Here is a 20,332-nt window from a genome sequence, read left to right as displayed (position 1 = left end):
CCTCCCTTACTCCATTGAGCCCCCCAGCCTGAATTAGGTGAGGATGCTGAAACAATCTGGCACTTCAAAACTTAGGTTAATTTTCATTTAAAACAGTAAAATATGAAATAACAAGCTCTTGGGAATGTTTTCCAAAGGATTTGAAATGTTTAAATGTGTAATTTTAAATTAGCCATGCTATCTATATTTTTTTTTAATGGGCTATGCATAAACATATGGATCACAGCACTTGAATTAGACCTGATTTATGTTTGCCGTGCTTCCCTTAAGGCCAGCTGACGGCGTGCGTGCCCTCCCTCTACATCAGTGTCCTGCTCCTGCAAGTGACCCCTTCCCATGCAAAGCGAAAACGTTTGTTTCAGAGATTTTGAGTACAAAGCCAAGGAGGCTCAGGCTGGGCTGGGCAGGGAGAGGGCAAACTGCTGCTTCTTCCTGCAAAAGCGAGCACAGGCTGGCTTTGCGTTTCGGCTCCTTCAGAGACTCAGCTGTGGGTGTTGGGAGCAGCTTGTGCCGTCCCCGTGCTGAGATAGGATGTTAGTGTCCCGGGGCACTTGCTTGCCCATGCCAACATGTCTCTGGAAGCACGGGAGCTGTGTAATACTCTTCACTGGAGGTGTATTTAGCAGCTTGGCCACAATAAGACACACTCCAGCAATCAGAGCTGGCCAGGAGGATGTTGGGTCCCTTTCCCATCCTCCTCCCACGGCGGAGGTCGGTGTCCCCCTTCACAGCACAGCCTTTCTCCAAAAACAGCTCCTCACCTGTTCCGCCCCCTCCCTGGCTGGTCCCTGCCGTCTCGCCTGGTGGCTCTTTCACACTGGCTCTCCCACTCGCGCCGTGCTCTCCTCTGCCTGCTCCTGCCACCCCGAGGGCTGCGGTGCAGGGGGCTGTGGGCAGCGGGGTGCCAAGGCACTCGTCACCGCACCGCTCGGTGCCGCGCTGCTAGTCCGGGTTCGTGCCAGAGAGCATAACCACGGCCTCGGCTCTCCGGATTGAGCTCTGTTGAACATGGCCGGACATATACCGGTGCCTTGGTTGATGCTGGCAGGACCTGGGGAGCTCAGAGCAGTGCTCAGCCTACCTTACCCAGCATGTAGTGAAGATGTTTGGGTGGGCACAGGTCTTTGTTGTGGCTCGGGATTGCCTGCCCTTGGCGGTCAAGGTGTTCCTTTACACGTGCACCCGTGTTAACAGACACTACACCCCAGCTCTTCCAACTCCGCACCAAAATTGTTCCCTCTCCTAGTGGCAGGCAAACACTGCAGTGCCTCAGCTATCATAAGGAAGCCTCTGGTAGCACAAGCTGGTGGTGAGCGAGCCGTGGTGGTTACCAGCTTGGTCCTGGAGTGGGGCTGGTCAGGGGCTTGCTTAGCAATCCCGGGTGATAGGGACTCATATACAACAGATTTTGACAAAAGCCACGTATGGACGTTTCAAAGACTTAGACTGGTGAAAAATTACTCTGAAAGGTCTTGTGAGTGCTGCTCTGCTTCTCTCTTTTCCACGTAGGCAGGATACATGTCGGGGATGCTGGTTCCTGTAGGAGTCGGAATAGCCGGAGCCCTCTTTATCCTAGGAGCACTCTACAGCATTAAGATTATGAATCGCCGAAGGAGAAACGGCTCGAAGAGACATAAAAGAAAGGTATGGCGCCTGCAAAGGAAAACCCCGATCCCACCCACTCTCCTGTTAACCATTTTGGCTGTAGAGTGAGTGCAGCCCGGTTATGGTTGTGGTTTGTCTGAGTTGAAGTGCCTGGGACCCCTTGGTTAGGCTATGGGGGGGGATCTGAATGCTCTTCATTTCTTCTTTGGCATGTGGAGCTCTTTCATGTTTCTTTTCTTCCCCTAGCAGAGGGAATTTAACAGCATGCAAGACCGAGTCATGCTCTTAGCTGACAGCTCTGAAGATGAATTTTGAATTGAACTGCAGTGCCCTTGTGATAGCCCGTGACTTTTAAAAGGAGGGGAGGGGGAGAAAAAGAACAAGTGACTTTCTGCTCCATCGCTGCTCTCCGCCGCCCCGAGCCACCGAGCAGTGGTCGGTACCACCCCGGCGAAACGGCATGCTCTGCTCTACGTGTCCCGCGCAGTGATGTTTGTTTTGATACCGTAGTGAGATTCCACATTCGCACCCGGCGCCTCATTCAGATCCACCGCGCGTCTTGTTACAGCTGGAGCTGATCCATATGGATGATTATTTTCCCATTACCCTGGTGTACTGTTTTGGTCCTGGCTGGCAGTAATCTAATCATAACAATAGCTCTCACCTAACCCGGGAATGGAAATCTTTACTGTGAATGACTTCTGTCCAATTAATTTTAAATGTTACATTACCTGAGCTAGAGTTCATTAGTGCGAAGATTAGCTGCTCTGCTTAATTAATGAGTTATACACTTGAACTGTATCCCTTGCCACCTGAGAAGCGCCCACGTACAGTGTTGTTGATGCAGTTTGAAGCACATTTCTGTACTCGGTTCCCCGACTCTCACCCCTTCTTACTTCCTTCAGCTCTGCTCCACGCTTCTTGGAGACACAAAAGAATGGCCTCAGCACTTGACTCACAACGAAAGTCCTAGTCCATTTTCAACCAGCACTGTCGTTACAGCACAATAAATACCAGCGCTCGCCTACTGACGGGTAGTCTTGCATGGATCTCTTTGCTTTTGTTCAGTGTGCAAGTCGGTAAGAGAAGGGGCAGGTCGGGGGTTTCTTCAGATTCTGCCTCCCGTCTGAAGGACAGTAGCTATTGATTCATCTCTTTCACAAGGCTGCATTCGCATAGAGATGAAAGCAGAGCATCTGTCTCTTTGACCCACTGGCAATCGCATTTTCAGCCCCTGGAAGTTGCACGGGTGGATGGGTCTTGTCTCCAGACCACCAAATGCAGAAAGGCACCAAAGGCTGTGGAGCAGGTGACTGTCAGTGTTGAGGGATTCGTGGCTCACAGTTGGAAGGCAGCACCAGCCGCAGCTGGAGAGGTGTCTGCTGTGGGGAGGTGAAATGATCACACTAGGAACCCTTGGCCACAAGGGAAGAGGTGAAGCTGTAGGACGGATGGCTGCAGAGGGTTGTGGAGGTGAGAGCCCACGGTTGGCACAGGGTGAGGGCAAGCTGCCGTGCTGCCTGGGCTGCTAGGACCGGGTTGCAGAGGGAGACAGACAGTGTCTGAGATGGTACGGGAACCGGGCAGAGGAAACTAACATTGCTTTGCACAGAAATGCTGTCAAAATGGCTAGAAAAAGGGCTGTGTTACTTTATCTCTGCTTCTGATTGTGAAATTACTTCAATCTGATGTTTATGCAAAACATCCGTGTTTCTGAGGTGGGAATCACTGTTCTGTGGGGAATCATCCTTCATACACGGAACAGCAACTGTTGCTGGAGGAGACCTGGTTAGACAAATAAGGCCAGACCACACATCCACTGAGATTAAATCCCACTGAGTCTTCGAAGAAGTGGAAGGGAGGAGAGTTTGAGGAGGAACAGATGCAGGATTTCATTCCTTGTAAAGGTGAAAAGGCCTGTGAGATTGTGAAGGGTAGATGCCGATGATGATAAGCAAATGTCTCATGGGCATATGAGTTTATTTGGAAGGTCAAGAGGATGTTTGGAAGACCCTTCTGAAGCTGAGTTCTCCTGAGAGGGTCAGGGCCTCCTCTGGACTTTAAGTCATCAGACATGATGTTCAGCTCTGAACAAGCAGTGCTCTTCAGAGCCCAGGTACTTTCCAGTAGCCTTACCCACACATCTCCTGAGTCACCTGGAGAAGGGCGGATGGGACAACCTCCTTTCAAAATGCTGCTACTAATGCTAGTCTTCCAGTCAAAGAGCTGCGCGTGGTCGCACTTTCATCCTGCTGAGTGCATGGGAAGCAGGTCAGGGGGGTGACACAGTGAAACCTAGTCCATCGACACGTTGGGGAGTCTTCATACCCTAATCCTTCCAGGACAGGCATTCCCAGCCAGGCCTCCACAGTGCTTGCACCTCTCCATTTTCGTTGCTGAAACTTTGACCAGGAGAATTTTGCCTTGCTAAAAGCAGCCCCACATCTTTAACAGGCGCTGACTGGCAGCCCACTGTTAAGTCCAGGTGCCCCTACCCAAAATTAACGCCTCTTTCTTCCATAATAAATGGTCAGTCCGAGCTAAGAAGACGTTTTCTTTCCAGACTGATCTCTCCCTATTTCCTTCTCATTCCCAAGTCTCTTGGAGCTTGGAAGTGGTTGGGAGGTGTTAACAGTCCGGTTGAGCATTGCTGGCTGTCTTGCAGTTTTGGGGATCAGGAAACGTTGTCCCTTGGGCTCCTTGATGATTTGTTCCTGGCAAGGCGTGATGGGGGTTGCAAGGTGGAATGACTTCTCCTCCATTCCAGTTTGCTGGAGATCAGCTCCAGAAAGACTTGTCTTTTAGGTACAGTGCTAGGCAGGCTGGAAATGAGACTCTGTAGGCAGCTGCAAGATGTTCTTGAAATACTTTACCCTGGTGCAGCCAGGGAGGCATGGAGAATAAGCAGTGACAAAGGACATTGGCCTCTCTGCAAGAGGGAGTCTGTCTTGGAGCAGAAAGGATGGTAGCTGGGCTGGCTGAGTCTTTTGCATGCAACTGTAGCCTGAGAGAGAGACTCCAAATAACACTGGAAAAGAGGAGCTGCCAGTGATACTGCAGCAGATGTACCAGCAAGACCCAAGTTCTGTACCAGAGCAGAGCAGATGTACCAGCAAGACCCAAGCAGCTGGAGATCAGCAGGGTTTTGTGCAATAACAGCCTGTGAAGGACAGTCTCCTCTTGCTTTCCTGTCAATGGTACTGTGCCTGCGCAGTGTGTGATAACGGCACAAGTTGCATTAAGTAACCGACAAAACGCAGAGCTCCTGGGCCAGTCAGGAGGAGGAGGGATGGCTGAGCGAGGCTGCTGCTCTGAGCGTAGGTATCCCAGCTCTGGCAGCGCAAGAAGAGCTTTATGGATGGGTTGTCAATTTGATGGATTGGGAAGGCTGGTGGGGAGGTGCCGTGGCCTTTCGTTGTGCTAATAAATCCACAGTTTGGGAAACACTGACTTTCTACAGTGGCAACCAGTTTCGCTGTCTCTTTTCTTCTCCCTCCCCAACATAATGAACTTAAGAAATTAAAGGCAATGCTGCCAGTCAGAGGGATGAAGGTGGTGTTTTAGGGCATTGGCTGTGTGCCCTGGTGTCCTCAAGAACGAGGCTTCACTCGGCCAGGACGTGGCGTGGGTGGCTGGGATGCTGGAAATCGGCGGTGCTGCAGGTGGGGCTGGCAAATGGTTGCAAATATCAGAGCGGTTATATGGCAAGTATGGTGGGACAAACTGGGCAAGGAGGAGGGTTGTAGCCAAAAGAGAGGTCCAGCTGCAGGCATCGTTCCGTGTTGGCTCTCTGGTCTGTGCTGGAGCCAGACCTACGGGCTAGAAGGGCTGCCCAAAAGTTTTGCTTGCCGTCCATCTTCACTCCCAGGCCTGTCTCTGAACACCATCAACCAAGGTGCCTTGGTTGAGAGCTCCTCGTTGGCAGAAGACTGCGGTTGGCCAACTTTCTGAGCCTCTCAGCAGTGCAGAGAGATCCCAACTGATGCCCATTTGAAGTGGAGGTGTTTGTTGAATAGCTGTTTTTGTTCAGGCACCTGCCCCAGAGCCTGGAGGCTCCCCAAGTCTTCAGCTTAGCTATTCTTAACGTGGAGGCAAGGTGGACAGTCAAAACCAGCCTTGGGTCCCAGTGAAGCTTGTAGGAGCCTTTGGAGCACAGAGAGAGTTTTCTGCAGTGCCCCTGACGTCAGTGTAGTTTCTGGAGGTCCTTAAAGCACAAGCATCATTCAGCTCCTTCCCTTCTCCTCCAAGGCCAGTAGTTTTTGGATTGGGCTTTAAAAAATATTCCCTATACATCTCCTGGAGTTTGATTCATTTGCTTGAACTTATCAGATTGCAGGCAGGGAGGGGAGGAGGGTTTCAGGTGGGAGCTGAAGCCTGCAGTCTCTTAACGCTCTGCTGATTTAATCTATATCTCTGCATTGCCAAACAAGCGGAATCTTCTGAAAGAGCCAGAACAAGAAAAGCAGCCGAGAAGTGCCCTCCTCGTCTTCCGTGCGAGGTGAACCGCGAGCCCCTGAACGTAGAGGTGGGTCATGACCTGCTAACGCAGCTGTGGCCCCGCGCAAAGGCACGGCTGTGATGGCGGCTTTGCTGCAGCAATAACAGTCTCTCGACTCGGCACAAGACGAGCTGCTCGCCTCTGCTTTGGGTTTTCCTGTTAGCATAACCCAGGATTTGCTGTAGGCATCACACAACAGCTTTGGCATCTACAGCCCCATTTCCAGCGGGAGGAACCAGCCGGCCTGACGTGCAGCTCTGGTCCTGATGAAATGCACCTTCATCTGCTGATTTTTTTAAGGTGTCTCCTATGCCAGATGTTCACCCTCGGTGAGGTTTCTCTGGACTGCACTGCTTCCATAGAGTGATATTAGCAGTCCTCATGCTTTCTTGTGGTTTTCTATTTCAGACAAGAACAACTCCTCATACTGTAACTATGGAATGTAGCACTTTGTTAAATTAAAACATTGGGAAATAAAAAGCTGTCCATCATATCTGGCTTTAAGCGCCTCGTCTCCCTGATCTGTGGTTTGTGGCATTCGCTGTCTCTCAGGTAAAGCTGTGAAGTGATTGCTTGGAAGGCTCGAGTGTTGCGTTTATTCCTCCATGCTGCGTGGTCGGTGCAAAGACTCGGCTTGCAGGGGTGATACGAGCAGTGGGGAGCCTCAGCCTGGGACTTTTTGGGTATGATTTACCTGGAGGTAGGTGTTGGTTGTAGGCTGTGATGAGTAAGTAACACCTTAAATTTACTCATCTGGGTTTCCAGTAGCTGTAATGAGCCCCAACACGGCCATGTCTACACTGATGACCTTTACATATAGCCAGGTGTTTCTTTGTGTGTAGCAGGACATTTGTCCTTCCCAGTTTGCCCCATGAGCAAGGGTCTGTACCCACGCATCTTTCAAGACCCCAGCGATACAGCACTGGTGACCTTTGAGTCTCGGATGTAGGTGCTGCAAATGTTTGATAAAAGAGCAGCCTTATTGCGGGTGAATACTGTCACACACACCTGATGGACCTGTGATCCAAGCAGAAGGATCAGAAAGACCTGAGAGCGACTAAGAGGTGTACGGGCTGGGTCTGTAGTTGCCTCCCCAGCCCCGTTTGCAGATGTCCTTGCAGGCATTGTGTTATTGCATACAAGTACATGGGCTGGGGACGTGTCCTTTTGCCATGTTGTGTATGGGTGGAGGTCCCGGTGCGGGCGTGTGAAGTGGCTGCCTGTCCCTCTCCAGGCTTCCTCTAGCAAAAACAGCCAGCAAGAACTATTTGTCCAAGTGTGTGTATTTTCTCTAATGAAAAATGTCTTGTTCAAAACAAGAATTTCCCAGGGAAATAGCCGTTTGGGGATTGCATGAACACATTCTTTCCTAATTGGTAGTTGCCAAAACCAATCTGTATATTCATGAAGCTGTTTGCTGCAGTGCTGACTTTTTCCAATGAAAAAACAAAACCTGCTGAAAGAAGATAAACAATGACAATGGGGGTTTTTTCCATAGGTTTATTTCCTAAGGAAATCACTCTCTCTGATCACGCTGCCTCACTGAGTCTCTGTCCATCAGCTGGTCTCCTCCTAATGTCCCTGACTCTGCCAGCCAAGCCATGGGTTTGTGAAAACAGGGGAGAGGAGACAGAGAGACCATATTGAAACCCACACAAGAACAACATGTGTGGAGTCGTTCTGAGGCTGCAGAAAACCTGTGTAAGCAAAGGTTATGTGTGCCCTGATGGAGGGGATGAGCTGGATGTCTCCTCAGACACCCATCGGGGTTGCTGCCCTGCGTGGGTTCCCTGGGGCTGCGTGAAGCACAGGATCAGCCTGGCATAGGGCTCAGCCTAATTCACTTGATCGTCTGTGAGGCACCGATCCATGCAGAGCGGCGCTGACAGCCTGGCTTGAGGTTGTTTTCATCGATGTATTTTGGAAGGACAAACTGAAAGGCATTCCGTGCTTGCTCTGGTGGTGAAGCCACCCGTGGGTGGTCACTGCTGCTGTGCCTGAGCCCACCAGGGTTTGCACTAGGGCTGAGGACCTGGGACCAGGCACAAAAATCTTCTTTACTTTGGGGCAATTCTCATCCTCCACCTGCGCAACCCCCGGTGCATGTGGGGTTTATAAGCACTGGAAGGTTGGACCTCAATGGGCAAAATTTTAGTGCACAAGGACGTTGACTCTCAACTTACTCAAGGCTTGCAGCAATGCACACAGTGGTTTTCCCCTTTTTTTCCCCAACAGTGATGCTCTCCCAAGGGCTCAGGAGCAGGACCACCCTCACCTGCAAGGAAAGAGTTTGGGTCTGAGTCAGCAGAGATGATGGTGGCATTTTCCAGTGGAAATGTTTCCACCAGCGAGTCCCTTCTTAATGGTAACTGCTGGGCACCCTGTGCTCCCCTGTAGTGATGACCAAACGCCTACATGTGAGCACACTACATTATTAGTGAGCATATATGCTAAGACATATGCACACATAGAAGTTTAACCAGTGGATTATATACATACACAGAACCACATGGTACTTGCGACACAAATTTTCCACCTGACAGGCACAGTGGTTTGTTTTGATTGTCTCTTTGACTTCTGTCTTTTCTCAGCCTGATTTCCTGCAGATTTACCCCATGTCTAACACAAGGCTTATTGCCCACAAAAATATGCTGAAGGAGACACAAGAGGGTTCCAAAACAGGCACCGGCTGAAATTTGCAATTAGAGGAGAAGAGAAGGTGCTGGGGAGGGAAGGGGAGGCCATGACAGTCTGCGGGTGTTGGGAGCAGAGCATCCGAAACAGAACCCAAAGGTAGGATGGTAAACATGGAACGTCTCTTTCTGGAGTGATGGGAATGTGCCACACACTCTTTCTGTCTGGCAAAAGGCTTCTTAGCATCCGAACGGTTGGGAAAATCTCCCCAGGCTCCTTTAACTGAGTTACTGTCCTGGTGTTTCTGCTTTTACCATCAATGCAAGGAGCACACAAACCCTCTTGGCAGATTAGCTGTGATGGCTAAGCTGTACCTGCCTGCGTCACCTGTAGGATGATTCAGCACTGCCTTCATGTATGGAGCTATGAAACTTCCCTGCAGCACTGAGCCAGGCTCCTGCCCGGAGGGGAGGGGGCCAGCGGCACGGGTGTGGGAGGTGGGGGACTTCAGCATGGCTCACAGGCCAGCTAGTCCTTGGTGGGGACAGCCCTGGGAGAGACGAGGTGTGAGACCAGCTCCACGTCTTGGGAGAAGTTGGTGGATCCAGGTCCTGCCTTTGGCTGACACATACAATTTCATTCCGGGGCTGAAAGGCCGCGTTCAGCAGAGCCTTGATGTCCAGGCAGGAATATTCATGGGCAGGTCCATACCTTGTGTTGGCAAGTGCGTTTTGGCCAAATCCATGCCCAGATGAAAGGACTGACATCAAAAGGTTGCCAGAGATCTAAGCAACTGCTGGCATTGCTGAGCTGCTGATGCAGCTTTGACACAGGGTTCTGTGGAGGGACACGAATGGAGTTGAACAGCAGCTCTCGAGTGTCCCTTTCCAAAAACGTCCTCAGAAAGGTCCTGGGTCTCACACACTGTGCAAAAAGAGAAATGTTAACCTCTGTTTCAGGGCCAGCATTTGGAAATGGAGGCTTACCTACCCTTCCCAGAGGTTTCCAGGGGTTCTTGGCAAAGTATTTATTTCAGTGTGACGGATACTGAAGGCACTGGAGGGAAAGCAATAAAAATTTTGCTCCGAATTCAGTGCTCGGGGGCCAAACCTGACAGCCAGGGAAGGATGCCACGTCCAGCCTGGTGTGACAAGCGCTGTTGCATGTTTCCAGCTCTTGCTTACAGCATCCTCATCATGAAGCCCGTGGGTTTGGCAGGAAATAACTCTCCAGCGGTGGGTCAGAAAGGGACCTGTGCGGTGCCTGACGAGGCTGTCCAGGTTCTCCTGCCAGTAGGGCATGAGCAAGCATCACCTAGACCAGCAGCAGCTCACTCAAGCGAGATAAAATTTCCAAATCTTACGTACAAAATGACTGGAAGGCTAAACTGCAGTCACTGAGGCTCTTCACTAATGAATTCACTTCATCCGAAGCAGAGGAAATGGAACTGGGCGACGAGAAAAAGGCTGATGTTAACAGAGGTTCACTGCACTTCACTTTTAATCTTTTTTTTTTTCTTTAATGGAGAACAAATCGGTAATGTGATAAAAAAGAGAAAAGAAAATCCCTGCAAAAATATGACCTTATTCCTATAAAAGGATGTTCAGAGAAAAATCAAGAATTTCTGCAGTAAAATTAAAACATCTGCTATTACACAAGCAAAGTCTAGGTAATGAAATAATTTGCCAGCATCAGGCTGTAATTTGACCTGGGCTTTTGCAGTCAAAATATTTAAATCACTGGGTTTAGTCACATTTTATATCAGGAAGCTGAAAATCCTTATTTTAAACAATTGATTGACTAGCAATTTTTTCATTTTTAGCTGTTTTCCCAAAGTTCGTTCTTACTGGTCAATATGCCTCTGGAGATTGTCTGCCCATGACATTGTGCTTTTTTTCCTCTGCACTCATGTGCAATCATTTAAGCAATTTCAGGGCTTCTGATAATTTTTTTTTTCAGATTACTTACATTTTGCATTTTTAATATTAAAAACCAGCAAATAACGTCCTTCCAATCCACTGGCTGATTGGCTTTGCATTACACTCCTGTCCGGTTAAATCTCACTTGGATACAGACTGGAATTCAACTGAAATACCCAGAAATGAGATTTTGTTGTTGTTATTGTTGTAAGAGCAGAAGTGGGGCTGCTGCAAGCAGGAGCTGTGCTGCTGTGCAAGCGTTCGGGACCGGTTTGCGGTGACAAACCCTTGCCTGTGGGCACAAGGGGCTGTGGGGTTGCGGTTTGTGAGGCTAAATAACACGCCAGCAACCTCGGTCCCTGCCTCGCAGGGGAGGTCGGAGCTGCCACCACTTTAGCATGGCTGGGCATGAAGTGGAAACCAGAGAGAGGCTTGGTATTATATTCGAGGTGCAACCATGGCCAAGGAGACCTATACAAAATTTACTCTGGTCTTGGGTTTAAAATGGAGAGGAGGGAGGGAGTAAAATGCATCACTGAATCAGGGCTGGAATGAGAGAAAGCTGCGCTGCCCGTTAGTGCTGGGTAGGTGGCAGTTATTTATGGGCGGGAGGGTGTCAGGTCTCCGGCTCCTCTGGACCTGTGGGTGGATTGCACCAAAAACGGTGGTGGAGGTTTGTCGGGGTGTTTTGCTCTTGCTACAAGTGATGGCAAGCGTTTCCAAAACTACTGTCGCTGACAGGACCTGGCTGTTTGGCAGGAGGTCGCTGCCACGGGGCTGGAGGAGGGGGGATGCTGCTCACCCCTTCGCCAGTGACCTGCTACCACCTGAGGTGTCGCCTCCCTGACAGCTCTGCCTCTGCTCAGCAGCCCGGGGCCGGCGTGAGCAGTTGGGTCTGCTCAGCTTGATCTCACCGAGCCTTCGCTGCTGCTGAAGCAGCCGTCTGTTTGGCTGTGTCGTTATGGAAGACGCTGCTCTTCATAAAGGACAAGAGAAGCTGTGCTGATGGATTTCTCCTCTAGTAGCTGATGCTACTGAGCATCCCAGTCTGATTAAGGAGCGCCTGTCCTGTCAAGTGCAGCAGATCTCATGAAGCAGCCCATGATGGGAAACACAGCTGCAGTGTTTGACACCGGGTTCAGACGACGACATAGGTGCCCCTGGGGCCTTGTCCCACTGGAGCGCTGGGTCCCTGCACCTCTGAGCACGGGAAGGTGAAGGCACCGAAAGCAGCCGCCGGCTGGTTGCAGTGCCTGTCACTCCCCAAGCTCCCAGCTCAGTTTTATCAGCGTGTCAGTGCAGGACACAAGCACTTTTTAACCTGCAGTGCCAAAAGTAATTGTTTTTAATGTCAAACTTAATCCAGAGGATGACATTTAATATCCTCCACAGTGGGTAATGTACTTAGGTGCTAAATGAGCTCCTGGACGTGGCTGCTTAACAGCTCCAGGGTGCCGTAAGTGAGAAGGGATGACACATCTGCGCACTTTCATGTCAGACGTTTTGGTACATTGACGAATGAGCTGTATGAGGCACCAACTACCTGATCTCTGCACAGGAACCTTTGGGCTGAGCTCATGGGGCAGAGCAGAAAGCTGGATCTGTCTATGGTGGTGCCCTAGGAGGTGTCATCACACATGCATCGCCTTCACCATCCCTGTAACCTTCATAAAATTGTCAGTGAAGCACCAGTGAGGTCTTTGAGTGGGGGACCTGGCGGTGGCCCTGATGCTGCCTGGATGGAGGCGGGCTCATGCGTGGAGGCCACGTCTTCATAGCTGCACAGAGGTCGCTGTTAAATGTTAAAATGTTGATGCTATTTTATGGACTGAACATGTGATCTGAAGAGCGGTGAAGTTGAAGGAAGGGCTCTTGCTTGCCCAATCGTTCTTGAGGTGACACACCTATGGCCACTGCTTGTAAGACAGACTTGAAGCAATAGATGTAATTTTGGATCTAGGCAAGAGCAGATAATCATGTGTGTCCTCAAGAATTGGTACAGTGGAGAAGGGAAGTTGTGCAGTAGACAGCCTAGATTTTGCAAGTGAACGTAAGCACTGGAAATACTGCCCGATCCCACTGAAAGTCCACATCCAGCAAGACCTGGGACATTGTAATGGAGCTGGCTGGACCTGTGGCATTTTAGGCAGTGATGGAAACATTTGCACAACCGTGTAACTACAAGGGGCACTACAAGAGTGAAGCGCTGGAAGCCCAACACAACGTAGCAGGCTGCTATTGCATGGCAGGTAAGTGGAGCTAACTCCTGACTTGGGCCAAGCCAGCTTGTGCCAAATTCATTGTACGTTGATTTAATAGATGGGGAGGATGCGTCCTTGATAGTACAAGTGCCTGACAGTGATTCGCTTCACAGCTAAGCTTTCTGGCAGGTCTTGCACTGCATGGGAGGAGGAAAACCCGTTTGAGGATGGAGGGTTGGCAAAGGGATGTCTCTGCTTCTAGGAGGACAGCAGGGTGCAACGGACCAAGCCCTGGCTGGGACACTGAAGACAGAACTTCACACGCCACCAGCTTCCTGGGTGATCCACTAGCAAATTAATTTAATCTGCTTTGTTTTCTCCGTTTTAAGAGGGCAAATATCTCCACTGAAATGCGCACAGCCATCTGCCGATGACAGTCACTGTTGCAGGGGCAGGTGTTTTCCCGGAGTGGAGGCGCAGTGTCAGAAGAAAAAAGGTTTTTTCTCTGCAGTTCAGTTCTTCCTCTCTGATATATTGAAGTGTCCAACGAAGAAATTGAGGACAGATTAATTTTTTTTTTTTTGCCTGAAGCTGATCATCATCTCATCATGGAGAGCACAAGGTGCAGAAAGCAGCACCTTCAGTCCCACACCTTCCACACGGCGCTCCCTCCTCTGGAAGGAGCTAAAGAAATAGATGAGACCCGGGCACAGCAGAGCCCACGGTAATTTCTCCAAGTCCCTTTCCCCATCTGGCTCCACTCTGCAGATCATTTAGCGTGAAGAAAGCAATTTTTTGCCTTTGATACTGAAAGCAGCAAGGAGGGTAATTGGAGCCTGGAAGGCGCGGTACCTATCGAGCAATCTCAGCCCTTGTAGATCTCTGATGTACTGTAAAACTCAAAGGGGAGTTACAGTTACTGCCCATTGCCCTGGACAATGATTGGTCTTGTAGTCACATGAGAGCAAAATCCCTCTGATCTGTTCCCCCACCCCCTGCCCTGTACCTGATCAGGATGTGTCATATATCAGATTAAAGGAACTTTCTTTTCAATTGCTGCGAGGAAAACCTGTATGTGACATTCAATTATTCTGCCCTTTAAAATAATACCCCTGATGAGAAGGGAGTTGTTGCAGTGCTGGTGTCCTGAGAAATTGGATGCTGAACTGTAAACTTGGAGTGTCTAATAAAGGACCACAAAGCAAATGGTTTAATGGTTTTTCTTTAAGCTCTTTTCGAGCGGGGATGATGATTCAGTAGCTGAGGACTCCTGGGGTGCAGGAGATGACACTTCAGTTCTTCTTGTTGCTGCAGATGCAGCAGGAAAATGAGAGGTTCAATAAAGGAGAACAAATTCAGTAGCTTGGGTGGTGGCTTGAGTTGCAGTAAAGCCCCGGGAGCAACAACCCAAGGAGGGTGCTGCATGCGCGGCAGCTTGATGATCAAATGCACCTACCCAAGAAACGGCACCGTGCGGGCAGCGTGAGCGAGCGGGAAGATGCTGTCAGGCTCCTCCTGCTGAAAGGCCTCCCGGGGGTTTCAGCGGGAGCTGCTCAGGTCACAGAGGAGGAGGCTGCCACGTAGCATATTGTGTTTGGGATCCCAGAGCGTGGGAACTCTCACACGAGATCAGAGCCCTTCACCATCCCCTCCTGGTCCTCCAGAGCCCAAGGTGTGCTCTGATCAATGGCTGGCACTTCAAGGTGAGATCTGGGGAGCCTTGATGGATGAAATGAGCCCAATGGGGAGCTTCTGCCTTAGTCTGTATCACAGTTTGAGGCTGGGCCGGCCACTAACGAATGACAGACGCTCTCTACTAACCCCTCTCCCCTCCCAAAAGGGAAAAGGAGAGAGAACAAGGGAGAGAGACTTTAAGGTTTGGAAAAGAAAACTAAAACAGCTTTAATGGAACAATAACAATAAAAGAAAAGATAATAAGAAGAATAAGGAAAAAAAAAATGAAATATATACAGTATGTACAAATATATACAAAACCAATACCGAACCCAACTCCCCCCCACCCTGATGACGATACGTCACCACCACACTGCAGGGCTGGCACTGGGGCAGTCCCAGGCTGGACTGGGCAGCAGACAGGGACGGGATGCAGGAGCTGGACTCAGGCACTGGATTCAGGGATGCACGGATCAGTCCTCCTCAGATGTCGGCCATCGAAGAAGAGCGAAGGGGAGCGAAGAGGCAAGACCCTTGTGATCTCTCAGCTTTATACTGAATATGATGTCTATGGGATGGAACACTCTGTGGGTCAGGTTTGGGTCACCTGTCCAGTTCGCTCCTCCCTGTAGGTGCGACCCTTTTCACTCCTGGCACCCCAACAGGGAGTACAAGATTTAGCAGTGACCTTGGTCGCCATAAGAACAAGTATAAGCAAGGGCCTCTCTGCATCCCATCCCTTGGTACCGACTATGAACATCAGGGGTTATCACTGCTGGGAGCAGTCACTGTCTGGAAAAACATGCTGCTGTTTCAGAAAGTGCCGTTAGTTAGAGGAGACTTAACTGAAAAGTTAAAGCACTAAAACAGAATCAGTTCTGATTTAGCCCAAACCAGGACAGTCTGGAATTGGTTTTATTTTGGCTCAGGTGACTCCTCACAGAGCTGGCTCCTGAATCGCTGCTTGGGATCAGGCAGGTGTCTCCATCACATGTCATCTCAGAGCCATCATAGCATTAATCCTCTGGAAATAGCCAAGGCGTTCTAAACTCGACATTTTCCCTTCTTTTCATAAAATATAATAGCACATCATAGGCGTAGGCTGCACGAGAAACCCTCCTGGCAAGCGGCAGTTCCACTGGCGGGGAGGATCGTGCTTGTGATGTCTCTTTGTCTGATGCTCCCCTCCAACTCCTCTCTTTTAACAGATGCTTTTCAAGGGAAAAAGAGAGGCTGTATATAACCCAAACTCCCACCACTTCAAGGCGAGCGAGCCCCCTTTCTTTGCTCAGCAGCATGTTGGAAGTACAAGTCACAGCCTTGCTGAGTCTCACGTACAGAGCAGGGAGAACAGATCTGCCTCTAGCTTCTCCACCTGGCTCACTGGGCATCCCACTGCGCTGCAGATGCAGCCGATCTGGGATCCACTGCAGTGTCCAGGCTGTGTGGAGGTGGTGGCCACGGGTGCTTGATGGGTTCCCTTCATGAAACAGCTTTGGGTGGGGACATGGTATCCCCCAGAGCGCACTGTGAGGGAGGAGAAACTGGAAAGGTCTTGGCTGAATGTGGGTGAAAACCACCTCGATTTGGGTGGGTAAATCGGTGGATGAACCCACCAGGCCCAGTTGAGCCTCAGTTGGCTCAGACTGATCATTCAGTTGCAGCCCATCAGCTGCCACCCATTTTGGACCCTTTGCTGACAATCAGCACCCAACAGGAAGACACCCCTGAAATCAGGTCCTTTGCCCAGAATGTGGAAGCTGGTCAGTCAATTGTTTTCCATCTTCCTTCAAGAGCCTTCTGGGGCTGAAAACTGAGGGATGAGCTGCTCAGGCCGGCGTCTGCTGCAGTGATTTGCCTTCCACCACAGGAGGATGGGAGCTCTACTCACACTGACATATTCAAGTGACGATCACAACTTGAAAGTGATGCTTGAGACAATCTGTGGGGTGTAAGGAAAGGGAAGGGCCCCAGGAGAAAATAAGACTGTTGGTCCAGTGTGGGGTTAATGTGCTATCATAGGATAGCTTCAGATGTGGACTTGGAGATCTTTGGTGTTATTGAGGCCATGAGTGCTCTATCCCAGCTGTTTCAGGGCACAGAAAACGCCCTGGTTCTGAAAACAGATCAGAAAATGCAGCTGAGGAGGTGGGGGCAGCTTGTCTCAATCAACCATGCTCTGTTGCTCTCCTGGAGAGGCTCTCCTTTGGGATGGAGACACTGCAGCAGGATGCCACCAAATGCTGTCGCAGCTCTGAGCAACCACAGCCCCTTTCACACTGTCCTCACTGCGTATCTGTCCATTTGTGGTGGCTGCTGGTGAGGCTGGAGCCTGAATCATGATTTTGATGGTTTATTTAAAAGCACAGGGTCCTTAAAAAAAAAAAAAAAAAAAAAGGCTGCAAGTGCAATAATCTGCTTAATACACAAAAAAGGCATATAACTGCCCGTAAAAAAAACGTGATGTCCACCAGTAGCTTTAGAGTCTATAGATCAAATGTTGCTGTGACCTACTCTGCTCTGACAGCTGAACATGTCCTTGACAGGATGCATATTAACTTTTTAAAATAAGCATGGTTGTGCCTTCTCTGAAGGTGATTGGATTTTTGCCATTGGCTTTGACAGAAGTGAGTTGTTCTCTGCCCATAAGTCCTTGCAGAAAGCGTGTAACCCACCAAGTGCCATGTGGATGGCAGGGATGACGCACTGGGAAGAACTGGCTGCTGGCAGTGGCCTGAGCCTGACATAGGGCTGTATGTTGCCTGAGGTCTGCATGGGACAAAGGACAATTCACCCATTAACTGTTTTCCTCCATGGCCTGTGAATCTGATGCCATTTATCCAGCAGCCCTGGGCTCTCCTCCATAATTCCTGAGTGCTGGGTGGTCACTGGTGTCCCCCTCTGGTTCCCCTGATTGTCACAGCTTCGGCTGGGGGAGATGCTGATGGCAACCCAGCAAGGAGCAGGCATGGATTTACCATGGGACCCTCCTCTCCTGCCCATTCCCACCTCCCCAAAAAGCACTGGCAGCAGTTGGCAGAGCATGGCCTTGTCCCATGCCCTCAGGTGTTCTCCACGTCTGGCCATGAAAAGTCAAATGGACACCAGCTGACGGCTGCTTTGGTAGCCTCCAGCACACCTGTCTACCTGCATTGTGGATCCAATCCCAGAAGCACCATCCCTTAGGAAAAAACCCCGAAGTTCATCACAACTAAGACTTCTCAATGCCTTTACACCTCATTGATCAGGACAGCTTCATCAGCTGCGATGGAGCTGATCCGATTAACACCAGCAAAGACTCAGGTGGGTTTTATTGTCCCAACTGCCTTCTGGGCAGATTATTCTGCTGTCAGGCCAGCAAGCCCACTACCCCCTGAGTTGTCTGTTTGGTTTCAGCTGGGCTATTTGTGCAGGAAGGTGGTGCCCTGGGGTGGGTTAGAGGGGCACAGAGAGGTTAATGGATGGTGAAAACTTCCTATAGAAAAGAGCCTCCACGGTGCTTGGTTAAGTGAAAGGATGCTTAGAGAAGTGCATGCCTTCCTGGTTAACACAGCGGGTGTGTGGTCCTCCATGAAGAGGAGTTATAGCTGAACGCTTGGTTCCCAGGCAAAACAGAGGGGGATTTTTATTAAGTCCTTTTTGTAAGCCTGTAGTGAGCTCTTCACTAGCCAGTCTTTTTATCTCGAGCCTGGCAAAGAATAAATACAGCTCTGCTCCATCTTGGTTACAGAGCGGGGCTGGAATTGAAGAGGGAAAAAAGAAGAAAAAAAAAGAAAAGAGGTGATGGCAGCTGTGCCTGAGAGGAGAGCTGGTCTAGAGGTGACTCTACTGCACCCTGGGTGAAGACTGGGTTGTCATGGGAGCTTGCCTTTATATTTAAATATAAACGCTGCCTCACAAAAACCTTGCTGTCGGCAGAAAACCTGGAGATGCTCCGTGCCGCGTGTTGTGGGTGTGTGAACCCTACGCTCCTCTGGATCCGCGGCAGAGCGGCACAGCACCGCCCTGGCTGCCAGGCTGCGGCAGGCTGCGTTGCCCAGCTCGGGCAATAACCACACTCGAGTAAGTGATGGTCATGCCTTGAGCTATACTGAAGGTCTGTTGATAACCTTAGGAGAGGATCATATTTTAATTTTATTTTGAGCTTGTGCTTACTCCTGGTGTGAGTTCAGGCTCTTCCAGCAAACACAAGAGATGTCTCTGAGAAGACGCTGAAACCAGGTAAGTTCTCAGGACTGCAGGAGCTGCTGCTCTCGGAAGCCTGCCAAGTACGAGGAGAATCACCCCAATACTCTGACCAGCAGTGCGGGCTTTCTCTGAAGCCTGTAAGTAGCAACGTTTTGTGACTTTATTTAGATGTATCTATGAAACATCTTTGTGCAAAAGAGGATCCACAGGGTTTTCTATGATTTTCAGGGAATTTTGGGGCAGCCTTTAGAGGGTACATGGGAGAAATACTGAAGGCAGCAATTTTTGCACTATGAAAGGACTTTCTGACTTAGCAGTAACCAAATTTTTTAACGAGAAGCTTTCCCCCTTCCTTTGAATTTTCCTTTTAGTAAAGGACTGGGAATTTTGCACTAGGCACGTGAAACTTGCCAGCCATAACACATGAGAGGGCAAGTAGCTGTTGGCCTCCGCTCCTTCCATACTGACTCAAAGCCCATGGCTGTCGCTCCCCAGGCTGCTGGCACCGCTCTGCAGTGAAATGAATAATTCACCAAACATGCAGTCGGGCTCCTAATCTGAGATGTTATAGGTTGTAGCTGACGATATTTTGCCGAGGTAGCTGTGGCATATCAGAACTGCTAAATATTACAGATGGGACTCCATCAATGAAGCTGCAGCTCTGCATCAAAAATTAATATCCTTCTCTTAAGCCATCAAGATCCAGGCATTCATGTGTTGGCACATAGATTTAATAAAACAAGTAGCTTAACTAGGTGTATTTAGGAGATGATCCAAAACCTATTGAATCAGTGTAACCCCTTCTCTTGCACGCACACAAGTCACGTCTGCTAGCACTTCCAAGTGGCTGTTGGTTCAAGCATTTATGACCGGTAGGAAGAGGAAGGTCATCCATAAATCTCTGTAGCCAGGTCCAGCACTCAGTTAATACAGTTTAAATCAGAATGTCTCATGTGCGAGGCCCAGGGTCTCCTCGGTGATTAAGATGCTATTTCTGTTAAACATTAAAGGCTGCTCTGCTTAAAGACTTTCACCTGAGCTGCACTCTGAAGAACATTCCCAGGTGATAAAATTCCTTTTCACTCAGTGTAAGTAGGCTCTGCCTTATTAGCCATCCTCTTGCCACTGCTGTTCGTGGCAAATGTGCCTGCCCCTTTGAATAAGTGCTGCTTAGGGTGGCAGCAGAATGAAGTTGACTCCCTGTTTTCAGAAGTTAATAGTGTCTTTCATATAGACTTTCCTTGGCTGTGATCAAACCCCTAGTGAACATGTCCACACCCATCACTGCAGTGGCCAGCTTGGGATCAAGGAGAGTCTATCGTGCCTGGGAATGTTTCAGTCCTCCTTGGTCCAGGTATTGCATCATCTGCACAGCTTCCGGGGTCTGTTTTTTCCCTGGGAATGGAGGAGCATCTCCAACACCACCAAGCTAACAAGTCTCTGTTGTCATGCCTCAAATAGAGGCAACTGACCTTGCTGTGCGTTTGGATCAGGGAATTAAACGGGTAAGAAATAAGCCATCAGCCGACCTGAGAGAACTGAGCTTGTAGATTTATCCCTTGCCTTGGATCTATTGCTAATCCTTTGTTTGAGTGTAGGTGATGACGGTAGGA

The 20,332-nt window shown here is 49.8% G+C and overlaps 1 protein-coding gene across 5 annotated transcripts in view; it reads left to right on the top strand.

The window, feature by feature from the left end:
- The window catches only part of LOC104352325 (solute carrier family 35 member F4), a 228,439-nt gene that overhangs the window by 60,858 nt on the left and 147,249 nt on the right, over positions 1 to 20,332 (top strand). For 4 of the 5 annotated variants that reach the window (XM_086462668.1, XM_009955922.2, XM_086462666.1 and 1 more), the window contains 2 exons: positions 1,510 to 1,644; positions 1,852 to 1,920. The exons of the other annotated variant lie outside the window; for it this stretch is intronic. In XM_086462668.1, the coding sequence (XP_086318794.1) occupies positions 1,510 to 1,644; positions 1,852 to 1,920 (204 nt within the window). Of the gene's footprint in view, positions 1 to 1,509; positions 1,645 to 1,851; positions 1,921 to 20,332 lie in introns of those variants that run through there. 5 annotated transcript variants of the gene reach the window in all.

This window comes from Leptosomus discolor, chromosome 3 (genome assembly GCF_034619465.1).
Source record: "Leptosomus discolor isolate bLepDis1 chromosome 3, bLepDis1.hap2, whole genome shotgun sequence".
Classification (NCBI taxonomy): domain Eukaryota; kingdom Metazoa; phylum Chordata; class Aves; order Leptosomiformes; family Leptosomidae; genus Leptosomus; species Leptosomus discolor.
This window is presented reverse-complemented; position numbering and strand designations above follow the sequence as displayed.